At 42.2% G+C, this 18,656-nt stretch overlaps 1 protein-coding gene across 1 annotated transcript; it reads left to right on the top strand.

The window, feature by feature from the left end:
- The first annotated feature begins 222 nt into the window (after nt 1–222).
- On the top strand, nt 223–4,909 carry PDC (phosducin). Its single transcript, XM_054979111.1, has 3 exons — nt 223–286; nt 2,282–2,439; nt 4,382–4,909. Exons 1-3 carry the CDS (start codon nt 223–225, stop codon nt 4,907–4,909), a joined length of 750 nt encoding a protein of 249 aa, XP_054835086.1.
- Nucleotides 4,910–18,656: the final 13,747 nt, after the last annotated feature.

Below are 18,656 nucleotides of genomic sequence, written 5' to 3'. Positions count from 1 at the left end.
ATCCATTGTTCTGTTCCCCCACCCCACCCTCTTTATGAGACCTTAATACGAAATAGCTATTCCCTGAGTCCATAGGCTTATGTACAGAATTTAAACCAGAAAGCAGAAACAGGAAATCACACATATAGAGTGTTGTCAGCTTTAAAGCCTGCAGTCCATCTGTCAATGTATTCATTACTGCTTTCCCAGACCCTGCCAAAGTCTGTCAATCCAGTTGCAGTGATGGAAGAGCAAACAGGCCCCAGTTTGGAAGAGGATTTCGAAGCCCCTGAAGCTACACATACAGGTAAAGGAGTTAAGGTATAAAATCATTACACAAAGGACAAAATTCCTTTTATGTACCTCTTGTTTAATCAATACTTAGAAAAAACAACATTGACTTAATAATAAGTATAATAATAAAAAATTATCACCTCTGCTATGCCATGCTTTGTAAGCTTGTCTGGAGCAGCCGTCTGTCAATTGTCCAAGATGGCGATGGGAGAAACAGAATTTTGGTTGAACTCAATGGGGCACTCTTTTGGTCTGGAACCCACGGTAAGCAAGTGTAGCAGCACTTAGAGAAGAGAACTTTCTCTAAGTTTTCTACTTATCTTGTGGACGATATGAAATGCACAGTTAGGCTTGCCTCAGTTACAGCACATGGGGATGCTGTGGTACCATTCAGTAGCAATATGGGATAGGCGGTCCCCAACGATAATTGGAACAAACAAAAGCTGTGACCAGCAGGGAAACCAATACAATTAATTCAAATGATGAAATCACTTAAATGTATTGACAATGTAGTCCTCATTGATACTCATTAAATAACATTACAGCAATAAATAACATTACGTGTAACGATATCAAAGACACTTCAAAAAGATACTTTCTGACAATCTATACATGCAAAAATGAAACACTCCAAACAATGAAGGTGTATAAAAATCAGACCGTATTCCTTCAGCCCAGTTACTCAGTCCTGTGGTGTGATACTGTCCTTTTAAGTATGTCCCACACATTGAAAACCCCACCGTAAACGGGACTGGATGAGGCTCCAAAAGATGGAAAGGTAAGAGGTGATGGTATCCCCGAAGGGGAATTTGAATTAATTGTATTGGTTTCCCTTCTTGTCACAGCTTTTGGTGGTACCATTCAGGGCATCATGTTAGCTATACACTTTTTTAAATTCCAAAGTTTACTATTCATTTTTTAAAAAATCCAATATCCTTAATCACACAAAACATACACAATCATGTCCAAACCAGAATTCACAGAGGCATCATAATCTCAGCCATCTATCTAGGACGCACCACTTTCACTCTTCCAAACAGCAGACTTCATGGTCTGATGGTGGCTGTCAGTATGACAGTGAAATGGGCCGCCCATAGGCAAGCCAGAGGAAATTAGCATGATCAAGCCATTACAAGTAAATGAAATCCTGGAGAAAGAGATTAGAATTGAGGGATGCGTACCATCTGGCACATGAATACTCTTAATTCCCACCTACCCACCGGTCTAGGATATTATGACCATTTCAGGGATCTGACTACTTTGAAGCTAAAGGTCCTGGCAGAAAGATTAATTAGGACTAGATCAAAACCTCACATTTACACCCCAGCACTGGCATGGGAAAAAAAAAAGTCGAGTCCCTTTAATAGAGGTTTCATGGGCAGCTGAAACTTGTCATGACATGGAAGGAAATAATATCACCTGGCAATTAACATCCTATTAAGTCTCTATTAAAGGGGCAGGTCGGGTTTTTTTCTTCAGGCAGCTGCTCTAAAATATCAAGGTACAGACCTTCCCGGTTTTTAGTATTCCAGAAAAGGGATTAAATATTTATTTACTACATCAATATCCTGCCTTTCTTCTGCATATCTCAAGATACTATACACAGGTTCTTGGGAAGTTTTCCATCTCTGTTCGCAAACCTCAGACTTATTTTGCTTTTGCCAAGGATGTCAGGTATCCCACTCAGTCTCTTTCAGTTCCATTCTTCATTGCAGCACCCATCCTCCATAGCTTTTGTTCACATGGGTTCCCATGTTGAAGAGACAGAGATTTTTCTTCAGGCTAAATTGGCAGTTCTAGCTTGAGAGCTTTTGCAATGGACACCCCCATATCCACAACTTTCCTCCCATGAAACACCAAGCACAGTTACGCTCTGCCAAGTACTGTCCCGTTGCCCTATCAGGACGCTGGTCCCATACTATGTCAGCAAGCTCTGCCCCCTGAGTTTCAAGAGACACCTGGCAATCATTATAGAGTATGAAGTAACAACGTCCTTTTCTTCTCCTAGGACCTAAAGGGGTGATCCATGACTGGAGGAAGTTTAAATTATTAAGTGAAGACAGAGACACCCTGTCTTTGAGCAAGAAAGAGATCCTTATCAGGCAAATGTCCTCACCCCATCGATCTAACAACAAAGATGATACCAGAGAGAGATTCATTCGGAAGGTAAGGGGAAAAAAACAAAATACACAAGACTGGAAGTTATTAAAATTTGAATTTCAGTACCAGAACTGATATCCTGTTTACCTTTTTCTTGAATGTAACATGTCTGTAAAGTTAAGTTAGGCAGAGTGTGTGTGACTGGCCAAGATCACCAGCAATCTTTTTAAAAACCTTTTAGTAGCATGTGAGCCTCACCTTTTAAAACTAAACTTCCCCCATCCTGCTACATACCTAATAACAAATTCTTATGATTGGGTTTTTCATTAGAAGTGGAATGTTAACAAAAATGCTATGAGTTTTTCATGTAGTTAAAGCATGTCCAGTATGCTCCTGTTCCAACACACCACCACTGACCTATTCAGCCTAGTGGGGCCGGGTCTCCTGCTATACCTCCCAGCATTGCCCCCTCTGCCCCCCCCCTCCCCACCACCAAGTGAAAGGAGAAAAATGATGGGGGCTGACTGGTATCCTGAGAAATTGGGGTGGGGGGAGACAGGCTTACCATAGAGTTTTGCATGAATCATACAACATTGTTCCAGTACAATGATGGCACTTCTGGTTTTGCGCTGGAAATGACATTGCACATTAGTGCACCAATGACAAGCCTGTCCCTAATTTCTCCTGGTAGGTTGCCAGCTTCAGCAACCCTAAGTTCAACCCTAATTCATCCCTTAGGGCTATAGAGCTATATCATGTTCAGAAATCCAGTATAGCAGAAGTGAGCTTTTCCACTGAAGTACAGACATTTAAAAATCTTTTGTACTTTTTCGCCTCCCCAATGTTTTCTCTCCACTGAAGCAATGGGCAAATCCACATTACTCATTCTAAGTCGCATGTTCCCCGCATTCCCCACGCAATCCCGAGTGCTGGTCACATTACCTCATTAAACAGACACATATCATTCGCATTTCTCCCGAATATGTGGTCACAGGTTTTCAACGGGAGTTTCACGGTGGCCGTGAACGGGCCAATGCGCAATTTACGTGGGTTTTTTTTAAAACCACCCCCCTTCCTGTCTCTCCAGCCGTGCCGAGAGTTCCTATTGGCTGATTCAACTTGCAAGTGCTCCGTAGTCTGCAAAAGACTGTTTTTGACTTCATAGCATTGGATTTATTGATTATGCTGTTTCTGAATCAAATCTGGTAGTTTTAAAAATCATTTTGGGGTGAATCCATCCTCAGAACAGACTCGTGAAACTTCCTTTTTAACTGTTTTTTATTTTTTTTATTTTATATTACTGTAATATCGAAATTGCAAAATATCGAAATAATGACACTCCAAGGAAGTGAAACTTCAGTAAAATTCAGGCACTGAACTGTCCTGCATAGGAAATGCCCACGAAAGCTTCCCACATGCTTCCAAATTTCCAAAAAAGAAACGGGAGAGAGCCATCAGTGCTGTCGGTGGGGAAAAGAGAGGCATCATTATCTTCAATGATGTTTCTTTATAAGGCAAGATTGAAATAACGGAAAAGTGCACTCAAAATTTTTTTTAAAAATGGGCAGGAAAAAAAGGTCCCGCCCAAAAAAGCGGTTTTCGAGCGGCCGTGTGACCGGAGGGATGTGCGAGAAAGACGGATTGGAAGCAGGAATGTGAACGAAGAGGAAAAAATAGCGGATTGGAGGCAAACGGAAGATATCCGATAAACATGCGGGTAATAGGTGAATGTGGATTTGACCAATAAGTGTTTTTCTTTCCCTACACTAAAAAAATGTGGAGGTTCTCATCAAGCCTTCCTTCTACCTGCATGCCTGGTCAAACCTAACCGCAACATCTATCCCAGAGGCTTCTGTGCTTGTCTAAATAGTTCTTTATTTCAACTAACACCTGCTTGTGGTGACGCTTTAAAGACTGCCGACACCTCTCATTGGACCCCTTTTCTCTTCCATGTTCCTCATTTCTTCTTTAAGTCAATAATGAAACTTACTCTTTGTAATATTTACAGATGAGCATGCAGGAGTATGAGCTTATTAACGGTGAAAAAGAAGATGAAACTTGCCTTCGGAAATACCGGAAACGCTGTATGCAGGACATGCACCAGAGGCTGAGCTTTGGGCCTAAGTATGGCCACCTTTCAGAGCTGCAGAATGGAGAGCAGTTCCTGGAGACTGTAGAGAAGGAGAGGAAAACCACTACCATTATTGTCCACATCTACGAAGATGGTATCAAGGGCTGTGAGTTACTCAACAGCAGTTTGACCTGTCTTGCCGCTGAATATTGCATGGTGAGATTCTGCAAAATCAAGGCCTCAAACACAGGGGCTGGAGACCGTTTCTCTCCCAATGTTCTTCCGACGCTTCTTGTCTACAGAGGTGGGGAGCTTGTAAGCAATTTCATAAGTGTTACTGAACAGTTCAATGAGCAGTTTTTTGCTGTGGATGTGGAGACGTTCTTGAAGGAATATGGGTTGCTACCTCAGAAGGAAATCCCAGCATTTGGGAATGGTAACATTGAGGAGAAAGAGCTCGAATAGTTAACGAGATACCGAATGCTTTGGTATTTCATGCCCCTCCCCAGTATATATTGCAGTTGGATCTTGGTAGGGCTCTTGTTCACTTAGCAAATGCGGCCTGTACTTATGCACAAACAATACATGTATCAAAGCATCAGTATGTGAAGCTGAGTACTTCAGCTGCTCCTAATAATACTAAAAGCTTTATAGGAAAATTACAAACAATTATAAAAATAGATGCAGACAAAACAGTGCTGACACACTTGCTCAAACAGACACCCTGTCTGATTTTTTTTTTTTTACTCCAGTTGTAATTTTCAAATCATTCAGGCACACATCCTTTGTGATTTAATCTCTGTAAAATGCTGGGAAACAAGCAGAAAATGATAAGCAGAACTCCAGAGCAAGTAGGAGCAATGGTAGCAGATGCGGAATTCCCCAAGTAGTCTTAGGATTTGCAAGGTGGGAAAGTTTTCAGAAATTAACCTGGATTGACTGGGGCATATGTGGTTACCTGTCATCTTCAGGGATGGGTGGGTAGGGAGAGAAGTAACAGCAGGCAGGATTTAGGACCCACCAGAATGAGTTGGCTGAAGCCCAGTGGATATGGGAAGCTGCACAGGCTAAGCCTCCAGAGATGGTTGGGTGGAGCTGCTGGAGCCCCATAGCCATCAACAAACTAGTGGGTGGTCAGGAAGACTCAGAAGATTTTGACTGGGAGTTTGGGGAGTCTACAAGGCATTAGACATGGCATGGACAGGCAGGCATTAGGTGGGGCAGACAGATAGATACAGGCACCTGTTGAACTTCAAGATTCAGTCAGCATCCCTAAGACCTGGATCTGGATTCCCATGATTATCTAGATAGTCCCCATTCTTCCCCTTTCAATGAGTGGCATCGATATAATAATAGGAACGCGAGATTCAACAAATGGTTCATTTATTTAACTCATTTCCAGTATGCACAGGAGACAACTGTGTCTTGAAAACTGGTCCAGCTAATTATATCTTGTTCTATATTCTAGCTATTTGGGTATTCAACACAAGGGGTCTAAAAGTGTTGTTAGGCTTTTAAGAGTAGTTATAACACCATTCTAGCTTTAGTCTGCAACATGCGGGTGATAATGATCTATATCTGATGGTATTGTGAACACCAACAAGTTAAGGATTGCAAAACTGCTCTTATGGCTAATGGCATGGATGAACACATTATTATACATATTAGCTCAATGGAGCTTAGCACAATTAATAGGATTGTACCATTAAAATACGAAGACCGTAAAAAACAGCTTTAGAAGCTGGCGGTGTTATGGCACAACAGAGCCCAGAAACCTTGCTAGGTGGGCTAATGTAACATTTTCAACAGTAAAGAAATATTATGGGTATACTAGACCTTCTGTTGTTTTGTTTATAGGCTTCAAACAAATCTAACTTTATACTTGCTGTTCTCAAAGTAACTCACAGATGAATCATCATAAAGATAAAACTAAGATTTAAAACATTACCTAAAAAGACAGGCCCATTTGAATTATTTTTGGGAACAGGGCAGAGCTCTAGAGTACAGATGGGCACGATCCAAAATAAATTAATGATCCAGCCGATCATGGATCGGCGCTGGCGACGATCCCCAATAAACGATCCACACCAATCATCTCCTGTTCCCGAGCTGTGGATCGTGGATCGTGGAGGCCAAAGCGGGGCGCGCCGCTATTCCCAGCTGTGTGGGAAGGTGGGTGTTGGCAGTGGCTGCCAGGCCCGGCGGGCACAGGGAGACGGCAATGAGCCGCCTCCCTTCAGGGGGCGGGGGGGGGTCTGGCCTGTGTTTGGCCATCAGAGCTGCCTATCATGGTTTGCAGGGATGACATTGGAGTGCCCATGGCTACAGAACACCCCCTTCCCCCTCCCTCCCCTGGCTGTCTTCTCCCAACTGGTGACTGCTTTGCTGCTCCGTGGTTGGAAGGAAGCCCTGCTGATCAAGGAAAGCTGGGTTTCCATTTGGGTTTCCAGGGCAACAGAAGGAGGGCAAACACAGCTCAGGCATTCCCCTGGCTCCGTTGCCAGGGGAATAGATTGCTGGTGCCTGAGTGTCTGGCTTCCCGATCCGAGCACGATCGCCCCGATCAAGCCCCGATCCAGGCCCCCCCCCCCGATCACTGCATCATTGGCGGTGGCCGAGCACGATCCGCCGGGTCCCGATCACACAATTGCCATTATCGTGGGGTTTTTTCAATCGTAATGCAGATCGTGCCCATCTCTACTCTAGAGTGCTTCTCATGGCCGTGATTATCTTCCTGGGGCACTGGCCTGCCTCCAATGCCACTGACTGCCCATATGGTGGCTGAACATTGGAATGGGGCCAAATCTTACATGCATTTTATGGTTGATCCCCCAGATAAAATATCAGGAGGACCAGCTATAAGATCTGGGCCATTCTAGATGGGATTTAGTCGCATTTATAGCTTTAGCTACTTTGTGTTTGATAGCATCAAAAGCAGACCCAACGTACTGTGAGTGGATGCAAAGAAAAGCCTTCTACTCAATGGAGCGAGGCAGGTGGGGGATACAGCTGAAGGGGAAACTACATCATGCAATGCTGCAGTGTCACTCTCATCACCCAGAAGTGATGTTGCTGCATTTTGTGATGCTGTAGGAGTTTCCTCAATCTCTATAGAATTTTTTTTACTTTAGAGCAGTGGTCCCCTCAGTTAGGGTTGCCAGGTCCCCTTACCCTCCTGGCTGGAGAGGGGATCTAGCACTTACCTTCCCAGTGCTGTTGGGACACTCCTTGCACATATGCAAAGTGTGTATATCGCACAAGGCTGGAACCCAAAGCGGCCTGCTGTGAAGCATGTGCACTCTCTCTCAGGGCTGCATGACAACATCAGTGATGTCATCACGCTGGCCCCAGGAACACACCCAGGAAGCCTATTGCCCGCCTTTCCCCATTAGCCAGGTAAGCAGTGGAAGGAGGGGAAAGGTGGGAGCAGGAGATCACCTGCCCCCACCGGCGGATATCCTCAAACCTTTTGAGCTTGTGGGCACCTTTGGAATTCTAGCACAGAGTAGTGGGCGCTACCACAAAATGGCTGCCACAGGAAGCAGAGTGAACCACAAAACGACTGCTTCAGGAGATGGAAGGACACACATAAAGGGAGCACAAATGCAGGGGAGAATAGGGATAATTTTAAAAATATGCTGGAAAAGAGAATAAAACCAACACTGTGGTGGCAGCTACCACTGAAACAATGTTATGTTAATCTGCATAGTCAGTCAGGTCTTCAGGAGTAAATCATGCTGAGCAAGATCCTCACATGCCCCCTCCTTTCCAAAAATACTTCATGGGCATTGAGAAAGGTCAGCAGGCACTGCAGCACACTTGAACACCAAGTTGAGGACTCCTGCCTTATAGTTTCAGGGAAATGGTAGTCACACAACACTATGACATCTCTTATGGAAGAGACGTTGGTTGCTTCCACACGTCCTTAATGAGACGGCCTGCGAACAGAACTTTGGCGGATTATCTCACTCATTACACACATCATCATTTTGTCATGATCCCGGGTTTTGAGCGTTTTTTGTGAAACTTGTTTTGTTCCATTTTCATTTTTATGCCGCTTTCCCCCCATGATTGTCTAATGTATCAATGCATCTGGAGGCTTTTTTGCGCTTCTGAAGTGCCCTCCCACAAATCTCCAACCCCTCCTCTTGCCATTACCCCTCCCACACAAGTGTCTGGCTCTCATGTGTGATCATATAAGTCTCCCCATCTTTTTTTTTTTTACTTTTTAAAGCAGTCCTTGCGCTATTATGATGCAGTGCTTGCTACATTGGATCACTCAGCAATCAGACTATCAGTTTAGGAACAACATTGGTAACAGAATGCCATTTCCGATTTTATTTCAAGCTAGCATTAAAGCCTGGTGTTTTGGAAAATATAACAGCTCCTAGCAGCGCTTCCCCTCACCCCCGCACCTCCCCCCCCGTGGCATCAGTCAAGAGGGGAATGGGGAAGAGAGCAGGGGCTCCCTCCTCCTCTGATCCCTCAGCCACCACTTGGCTTGTGCCCGGCCTCCCCCGCTGCTGTGGGACATTGGGAGGGCCTTCCCGCAGCCTGTGCTGAACTCTTCCAGGCCTCTGGACGCCCCAAGAAGGCAGCGGAGAGGCAAACGCTTTTGCCTCTCAACTCTTATTCCTGCGTGCTAGTGAGCACTAGGGAACAGGGAGTGCTAGGGAACTAAGGAGTGAGTGCTAGGGAACATAGTTTGCCTTTTATATAGTAGGATATGAAATGGTGTGATTGCGCTACTCTGTGTTCACATACTTATTAAACACTTTTGCATTTAAAACTTTGGGAAATCAATGGTAGAGAACAGAGTACTACACATGCCCAGTTTCTCCAGAAACTGAAAGACAGGACAATGATATAGTGCAATACCGCATGCACTAAAAAAAAAAGGAAAGTTGGGCAGGACCGCACTAACATCATTTGTGACGAGGTGCAGAAAGAAGGCGCTTTCTGTTTTGGGACCTTTTTTCCTTTCGCTACACACACACACAAGAAACGCATGTGGGCGCTGCATATGGAAGGTGAGTTATGAACGTGGGTTGGGAAGCTTCAGCTTCAGGACAGAGAAAGCCTGAAAAGAAAGGAACATGTGGAAGCGACCATTGTGATGTCATACAACACTGGCCGTTTCCACACAGCTCCCCGCTGCTCATAACAACCCGGAAGATTGCGCAAAAAATGCGGAAGATCGCGTTTTCTCGCGCGAGATTTGCGCAACGTCATGTGACGTCGCACAAATCTCACGCGAGAAAACGCGATCTTCCGCGGTTTTTGCGCGATCTTCCAGGTTGTTACGAGCAGCGGGGAGCCGTGTAGAAACGGCCACTGTTTCGCCATGTCTGCATTTCCTCCAGTCTCCTGCCTGGTTGCCAGCACTGTGCCAGCAACCTAACTCTCATTTTCCACCACCCCTTCATCATTGTGAATGGGGTTGAGTATCATAGGAAAAACATGCCTCAAAACCCATATGGAAAGAATTAGAGTTAATTAGAGATGCTTAGAAATAATGAAATACTGTAATGGTAAGAAGCATGTTTGCAAATTATACAGAAACCATACATGTTTCTAGCTCAATTTTTTAATTGTGAAAATATAGACATTTGGCTATTGCTGGAAAAGGAATAAGTAAGAAAATTGCAGGTACACAACTAACTTATTTATCATATACTATTGTGTAATATTGCATGTTATTTTAAACATAACTGTTGGTTAAAAGTGTAATTTACTAAGCCTCCATATTTTGTGTTGATGTAATAAAGGATATCAAAAAAGTGCACCTTTTAAAGGAACTTAACATCATCTTAAAATAAAATACTGGGAAGATTGCAATTTTATTTCTTGAAAAGCAAGCAAAACATTTACATGATTTAAGAAATACAAAGAAAAACTCATTTATTATATGCATACTTGTTGAAAACAGAACATAATTGGAAATCCAACAGATTCTAATGGATTGAGATACCAGTTCGGCAGATCTAGGTATTTTATAGATTTAAAAGCATAGGAGGGAAATAAAGAAATACAACAAAAATCTACTATAATAAAAACAGTAAATTTCAGATAGTATATTGAACACTGTATTTCTGTACAGATATGTTAACAATGCACTGGAGGGTGAACATTTATTAATTTTAAAAAAATTATAACTTACTTTTCGGCTGTTTGGCTTAAATAAAAACACAGTAAAATGTCAATTTAAACAATAAAATCAGAAACGATTACCCGAACAGACAAAATATGAGAAATAAATCAGAAGGCAAATATGCCTTCAGAAATAAGTGCATTTACCATCTCTTACAGAGAGTAGAATGGAAAAACTGCACCAGACTTCACCAAGGACGACTCAGGACCAAAGCCCCTTACTGATTATATCCTTCCACTCTGTACTCTACAGAGTTTGAAGCCTTCTCCCAGCCTAAAGAGCATTCCAATTTAAGTGAAAAGTGTCAGAGGAAAGGTCGGAAGGGGGCCCCTATAGACTGAAGGAAGGCTTCACACTTTAAATGAAATGGTAAGATAAGTGGCCCTGCCTGCTATAAATGATGCTTTTTATTATGAAGTCACTTGAAGTGAAATGTGGCACACTAAACATAAATGGCATAAGGGCTCATATAGGGAGAAATAGTATTTAAGGAGGAGTTTAAATGTAAGCATCATCAACCCTGAGCTCTATTCAGAAGTTAGTCTGAAAGCCGTGCAATTGCTAATGAACTGATATGATCTGTTTATGTACACCATCCATCAGGAAAAGAGGAATAGCATTCTGCATCAAATCATACTACCATATTATATTATGCTAGTTCTAATGCACAAGCGTAGAATTTTGCAATAACTGTACTATATATAGTTTTCTGTTACAAACAGGCATGGAAATATGGGCTTAAGGAACAAGAATTTGAAGTGAAGTGATTTTATTAGGGTGACCCTTCCAGAAATTTGGATTTAAAATTTGTAAGCTGCAGATTTACTTTTCTCAGTTTTAGCATTGTCATAGGAATATATAGACTGTGTTGTTTTATAATACAGTGACTTTAGCCATTTTCCATTTAACAATGATCATTGATATATTTTCTATTACCATCACTATTTGACTGGAATTTCTGATGTAGCAGTACTTTGCACTAAAACAAATCAGTGAATGCATAAATACTTATACAACAAGAAAATGCAGGTCTGCTTCTGCAGACTAAGTGGAAGGATCCATATTCACTGCCAATATCTACAGCTAAAACTATGAAAAGAATTCCTGGGTTATAAAAATGTGTTTATGTCATTATGGAAATGATTGTCTCCTTTATCTCCCAGACCTCATGTGGAATTGCTAGATTGAGTTTTTCATCAAGTCAGTCTTCTAGCCTCAGTTCCCCATCGGTATAATGGGAATAATCATAAACTATGTAAGAGGGTGTTGTAAGGATAAGCAAGAGACTGATTGATCATGCTGATCCATTGCCTGAATTGCAAGGTTGACGGGAAGGAAGGCCCTGCACATAAAAATGTTCGGGTCTTTTCAACACACACACACACACACACACACACAAATTCTATAGGCACAATCCAGTTCATTTAATTGTGCTTGCTGTACTATACTAGAATTCCTTAGACACAATAAAATTATTTGAGTAGTGTTAAAACATCAAGATATAAAGAGCACTAAAGCATATATTGCCTCTTTCCATAAAATATAGCAGGGTTTCAAGAGATTTAATTACAACCACCTCTAAAGAAAAAGCTCGTTTAAGTGGCCAGCCAAGCATGCATAAGCATGATTTTGTAGGAGAATCCATGAACCTAAAACTGTCAGGAGGTGGTACCCACATGGCGCCAACCAAGCCCTCCGCCTATTAACACTCAACAGCAGCAGCCCATGACTAATGAAACTAAAATTAATGCTTTGATTGCTGTACCAGTCGGGGTTTCTGCAGGAAAATCTGAAGGAGAAGCAAAAAATCATAAATCACTGTATACAACATTCCATTTTTTAAAAAAAAGACTTATGAGAACCACATCTAGACAGGGCTATGTATACTCATGTAAAATTTAAAAAAAAAAACAGAATCAAGTTCCCATATTCCACACACAAATATCAGGAATGAAGACTAAAGTATCCGGATTCCAGAGGAATGGCAGGCACAGATTTAGCTTGGCTGCTACCACCCAACTTTGGGTGTGATTTAAGAGAAACTAGACACATTAACAGAGAGAACCTCCTTGCTGTATTGCACTGGGAATGAGTCAGATCACAGCCCCTGATGTGTAAGAAGGACTTCCAGTTCAAATTTCCTGTGTTTATCTTAACTAGAGATTTACTTTTGGTGTCTGCATATTTACCTTCCCCTTGTCTCACTACCCTACTCTTGGTTGCAGTAAAGGAACAGGACCTTGAGAAATCTTTGTTGAACGCCCTTCAGTCTTTGGTGACTTTTAAAAAAAGTCTATCAAATAAATTTCAACCACCCACTAAGCTACAATTAGACAATTTAGCTCCAAACTAAGCTTAGTTTAGTTTCAGTATCTCAAATGATGATAAATTTATATACCGCCCTTCAGGACAACTTAACGCCCACTCATAGTGGTTTACAGTGTGTGTTATTATCATCCTCATGACAATCACCCTGTGAGGTGGGTGGGGCTGAGAGAGCTCTGAGAAGCTGTGACTGACCCCAGGTCACCCAGCTGGCTTCAAGCAGAGGAGTGGGGAATCAAACCTGGCTCTCCAGATTAGAGTCCCACTGCTCTTAACACTACACTAAACTGGCAGATGCAGAGAGGTCTAGTAAACTGCTAATGTGAATGGGTCTGGAAGCACTAGTGGGTACAATCAAATTCAAATATGTTGCATGGGATCAGTTCCCAGGTTTCCACACAGCCATTATTTTTACTAAACTGACCAACGAAATACCCAGGAACAAAAGAAATTGTATGTGAGAAAAAACATTCTAACCCAAATTCAACGCCAAGAGAACTTTAACTCTAGCAACATGTGTAAACAATGCAACCTAATCCTATTGCATGATTCTCTTATTTCATATTGTTAATTCAGCACCTCAGAATCATGGGGTGGGATAAAGAACTATATGTCACTAAAGCACTGCCCACTGACCCTTGTAAACCCTGCTCAGCCACCCATCTACCTTCTGAGATGTCATCAGGTATCATCCGCGCATTTCTGATCAGGACATCCGTGGTACAAGGGTGGCCCGAAGTGCAAAGGTTACGCCTTCCCCACACACACTCCTTACCCCCAAATGGCCGTAGGGAACCACTAATTGTACCTGCATGTTTCCTGATGGGGCAGATATAGAACAAGATTGCACTGCACACTGAGGGAAATATTTGCAAGCTGGCGGGGGGGAGGGCTTCATCTACCTTTCTCCACTACACTTTCCCAGTCAGATTATACCTGGCTACTGAGAAGTGCAGGAACGCCACACATAAGAAAAATGTGACATCCTGTCCTACCTCCTCACCTGCTGTCTCCATGGGCAGGGCATTTTCAGGGCTGGGTTCCCTCCAAGAAGTTAGCTAAACTAATAAACTCTTCTGACAGGTGTATTATTCACTTGGCCTTCAGCAAAAGAAAAGGAAGGATAGGTCTTCCCTGCCTTTTGTGAAGAAAGGGGAACCCCCACATACACATCAAATCGCCCTGGAATTTGTTAGGTTAATCCAGGTGTTCAGCCCAGAGCTATTGTACTTTCTCAAACTCTGTTTCCAAGTCTTTAAAGCAGAAATGAGCCAAGGCCACCACTAATCCTTTCAGACACAGAACAATAATCTTTAGACTATTTCGGTGTGCAAGAACGGGGTGGGGGATATAATTAACTGTCTGGGAACTAACAGGTGGATAAAAGGCACCCCACCCCAAAGTACCTATTCAATAGCAAAGACAAAGCAAGTTCTAACCTAGCATTGTAAGTGAAGGCTAGTAGGCAGAATTCAGAAGAAGAGGGAAAAGAATTAGAATCTGAACCTCCCTCCAGAAGATACTCCTGTGATAAGTATGTCTTCGCCTCACCCATTGCATTCCTGGACTGTTCCCAAATTCTAACTGTTGGTTTCCTAAAATAGCACAGTAAGGTACTGGCACCTCCAGAGCTTTTTTGGTCAATAAAAGCAAGGATCACCCAGATACAAGGCATCACTTATAACATCCAGAATTCCTTAAAAGAATATCTTATTGATGAACTCTTTCTATTGCATGTCGAGAGAGAGACATCATCCCAAGGGACATTTCTCCAAAACAGGGTAACAAGTGATAAATGCAGTTCTTACTTCTAGAACAGTCATGTGAAGCTCCCAACAGCATATCACCCAATATTCTCTTGGGTAACGTTTTGCCATGTAAGTATTGTTGCATTTTATTTCTGCTAAATAATGTGGGGTTCTGAATGTATGTTTGTTGTGGTTTAAAATGCAGGCCTCTAAGGGAAGAATGAAGGAGAATGGATGTGTTAGTGAAGTGTCTTATGACTGGATGGTTAACTGAGCCCTAGGGGTTGGAGTGAACTCCAGTTCAGGGTGAGCTGTTCTGAGGGACAGAGAGAGAATAAGCAGTGAAGTGCTGTATTCTTAAGAAGCCTATGTTCTTTTTTGTGGATGGCATTAGCCTAAGTGGTACCTGAGGGAAATAAGTCTTTGTAACTAATTGTTTAGAAAATACAAAGAAAACCTGTACTTATCTTGCAAGCAGGGCACTAGAAGTCTTAAGAAAACCATTATGCATATATTTCTAAATAAACCTTATCCTGGTTTAAGTAAAATATCTGTTTTATCTAGTATAAAGGATCGATTTTTACCTCACAGCCACCCCCATGAGCTGACCAATTGTTCTACAAGTTATTACTAAGGCTTCCTATACTACAGGTTAAACTGAGAGAACGCAGGCTGAGAGTCTTTGGTGGCAGCAAAAATCATTTGGGAACACTAAGGAAGTCAGAGGGGCAGCATACCACAGGTATCATAAAGGGAGTAAAATGCCACATCTTATTTCTCACAAGTGTTTGTACAGCAAGTGACAAATTTGTACAATTAAATATTTCAACGGGGAATTCAGAATGCCAGCCCCTTGAGTGTTGCCACTTCCTTCTGATGCAATGTTTAAGAAATCATTTACAGCAGATGCTGTGGGATCCCAAATTACTTAAGACTAGATATGGCAATACATAAGAATGGATTCAATGAAATAACATTTTAACAGTAGTCACTGCTCTTTGCTATCCTTTTACCCCAGCAACCTCAAGATCTCTGAAAAGCTGATGCTAGAAGTTGTGTGAACAAAAATCCAGTCATAAAGTCTTTGGTGGGGAGGGGGACAACGCAAAACGGCTTCCATCTTCCTCTTCTGCTCATGGCTACTGCTGGTGCAAGAGCAAGGGTGGGGTGATTTTCTCTAGTTTCCTCCCTGATTATAGCACTTCTACATAAAAAAAACTTCTGGATTTTTGTCCATAAGACCACTCAATATCAGCTCTTGGGAGGCCCTCGAACGTTGCTAGAAGGGGGAGGCAGCAAATATCAATGCCCATGAGCACTTCAGTATATATGCAGAATGCATACATTGCTCGGTACATTCATGGTTTATATTTAGAAAATTAAGGCTGTATTAAGAAAGTTAAGTCTACTCCAGAGATTGGCTGGGGAGGTATATGTTCAACATTACAAAGCACTAGCCAATTGGTGCCTTCCATAATACTGCAGGTATGCACAGAGTTTCTGTTGGAGTAGAAGCAACTCAGCATGCATGGACACTGGGGAGCACTCTTTTCTCTGGAACTGGACTCTATACATGTGTGAAGAAACAAGGTGCGTCTGCAGCACTCTCCTGTGCAAGTAGGGTTGCCAACCTCCAGGGGCAGCATGGCAATCTCCCAGAACTACATTTTATCTCTAGGTAACAGAGATTAGCTCCCCTGGAGAAAATGACTGATCTGGAGGATAAACTCTATGGAATTATACCCCACTGAGCTCCCTCCCCAGGTTCCACCCCCCAAATCTCCAGGAATTTCCCAACCCAGAGTTGGCAACCGTACCTGCAAGCATACCGAGACACACCCATGTTCTCATACCCCACTCACATGCAGCTGGATTAGCTAGCTATATGTAACAGGGAACAGTGTTATTTAGATTTCTATTGCTCTTTTGCTACTACAAAAAATGCAAGTGAATATGAATTAACTTCTATAAATGTTAAGTTCTATGTGTTGCAATATATTGGCTCAGAGAGAATTTCAATAACTCAACCAACGCAGCCCCCAATATACAGCAACAAGGAAGAAAAAAGGGAGTGTGGGGGAAAGTCCCCACAAAATAGAGGGATTAAGTAACAACCTAAAAATATATATTAGAAAGTATTTATTATAGATGTGCACAAATGTAGATTAAAAACAAGTTTAAAACATAAGGCCTGAATAGCAGGCTACATGTATATGCTAAAACATCTCAAGGTACAGATGATGGTACAGTGCAATGACCAACAAAAATAGACCAAGGTACAGTAAAAAACCCAACCAGACGAGTTTCGGCCCTAAGGCCTTCCTCAGTGGTCAATTGTAAACAATTTATAATCAAACACCCCCACACATATAGAAACCAATCATGAAATGCTCCTGGTGTTTTATCTAGAGCTCTAGTATTGTGTGATAAAATACAAATATTGCAGTAGACCCAGGACTGCATTCACACAATGCTCTTCATTTATTGTACTCTGAGGCTTGGTTTCCAATGTATAAGGGTGTGTTACATCAATCTGCAGTAAAGATAGAATGGCACTTTAACCTAAGAAAGTACAGCTATACTAGAACTCTAGATAAAAAACCGGGAGCATTTCATGATTGGTTTCTATAGCATCTGTTCGTCTTTTTAACTGTACCTTGGTCTATTTGTGTTGGTTATTGCACTGTACCATCATCTGTACCTTGAGATGTTTTAGCAAATTTTAGCATATACATGTAGCCTGCCATTCAGGCCATATGTTTTAAACTTGTTTTTAATCTACATTTGTGCACATGCTTTCTAATATAAATACTTTCTAATATATATTTTTAGGTTGTTACTTAACCCCTATATTTTGTTCCCCTGCTTGTTTGGGTTGAGTTTGTGGGGACTTTCCCCCACACCCCCATTTTTCTTCCTTGTTGTCAAAGAGGATTTCACCCACACGTGACTCCATGCTTTCCCGACTATGTAACTTTACTGCATTAACAAATAACCCTACTAGTTTCACGCTACTATTAATTCTGTTCCTTTTTTACCAATCTTAAAGAAATTCTTCATAGCAGATGGACAGGGCAGTTGGTCTGAGAGGTGTTACATAAAATAACGGAAGTTTCTCATCAACGAGAGCAAGGGTACAACTCTTTTCAGCCAGTGGGCACCTTTGGAATTGCACAGGGTCACACATAAGTGACCATATAGTTACGTCATATAAGTCGTAACTATTCAAAATTTTGGGTGGAAGCTGTGTTTAACAGGATGCCTTTCAAACTGAACATATTGTTTTAAAATACTTTCTTGCATACACATAGTTTAGCTTCAGTCATGCTGTGAAGATCCTTGAGCTGTGGTGGCAGCTGCTGCTGAAACAATTTTAAAAATCTGTACAGACTGTCATGTGTCTATTGGCCCATTAGAAGCCCTGTCAGGCAAAAGCCCCAACTGGCCATGCCCACTTTCTGAAAACATTTAGCAGTAAAGGTGTTAGCGGACATCAGGGTGCCCATAGGCACCACGTTGGGGACCCCAGACGAGGGCAAAAAAACCTCTGTTATTTCTCAAACTCCTACAAAGTTTTTTTAGTTAAGTGTCATGCCTGCACCCAACTTGTCTCCCTCCCCCCAAACTAAGACCCCCACATTGAGCCACAGAACATCTATTTGTGATGGGCTTTAAAGTCCTATTGTAAACAGTGATCACCAACTGTGCCATTAGTCCTGCTACATCAGTGTAGGTGGGGGGACAAATTCTACACAGTGCTGAAGGTAAGGCCTCAAAGCAAGCAGGAATGGTAGAGAAACCGTCGAAAGGAATGATTTGCCGCTCGTAATGCTGGCAAAAAAAATTTCCTCTGAAAGGTAAGTGCAGCTGAGGGAGTGGAGAAACAAAGGCTTCTTACCAAGGCAAATGGGGCTACCTGGGAACACAATCGCCTATCAACTGGAAATCTAAACATACACTAGGATATTCAGGTTATTGTACGGAAGAC

This window comes from Eublepharis macularius, chromosome 5 (assembly GCF_028583425.1).
Source record: "Eublepharis macularius isolate TG4126 chromosome 5, MPM_Emac_v1.0, whole genome shotgun sequence".
In the NCBI taxonomy this organism is placed as follows: domain Eukaryota; kingdom Metazoa; phylum Chordata; class Lepidosauria; order Squamata; family Eublepharidae; genus Eublepharis; species Eublepharis macularius.
The sequence above is the reverse complement of the archived record's forward strand: the minus strand, read 5'-3'. Positions and strand labels throughout refer to the sequence as shown.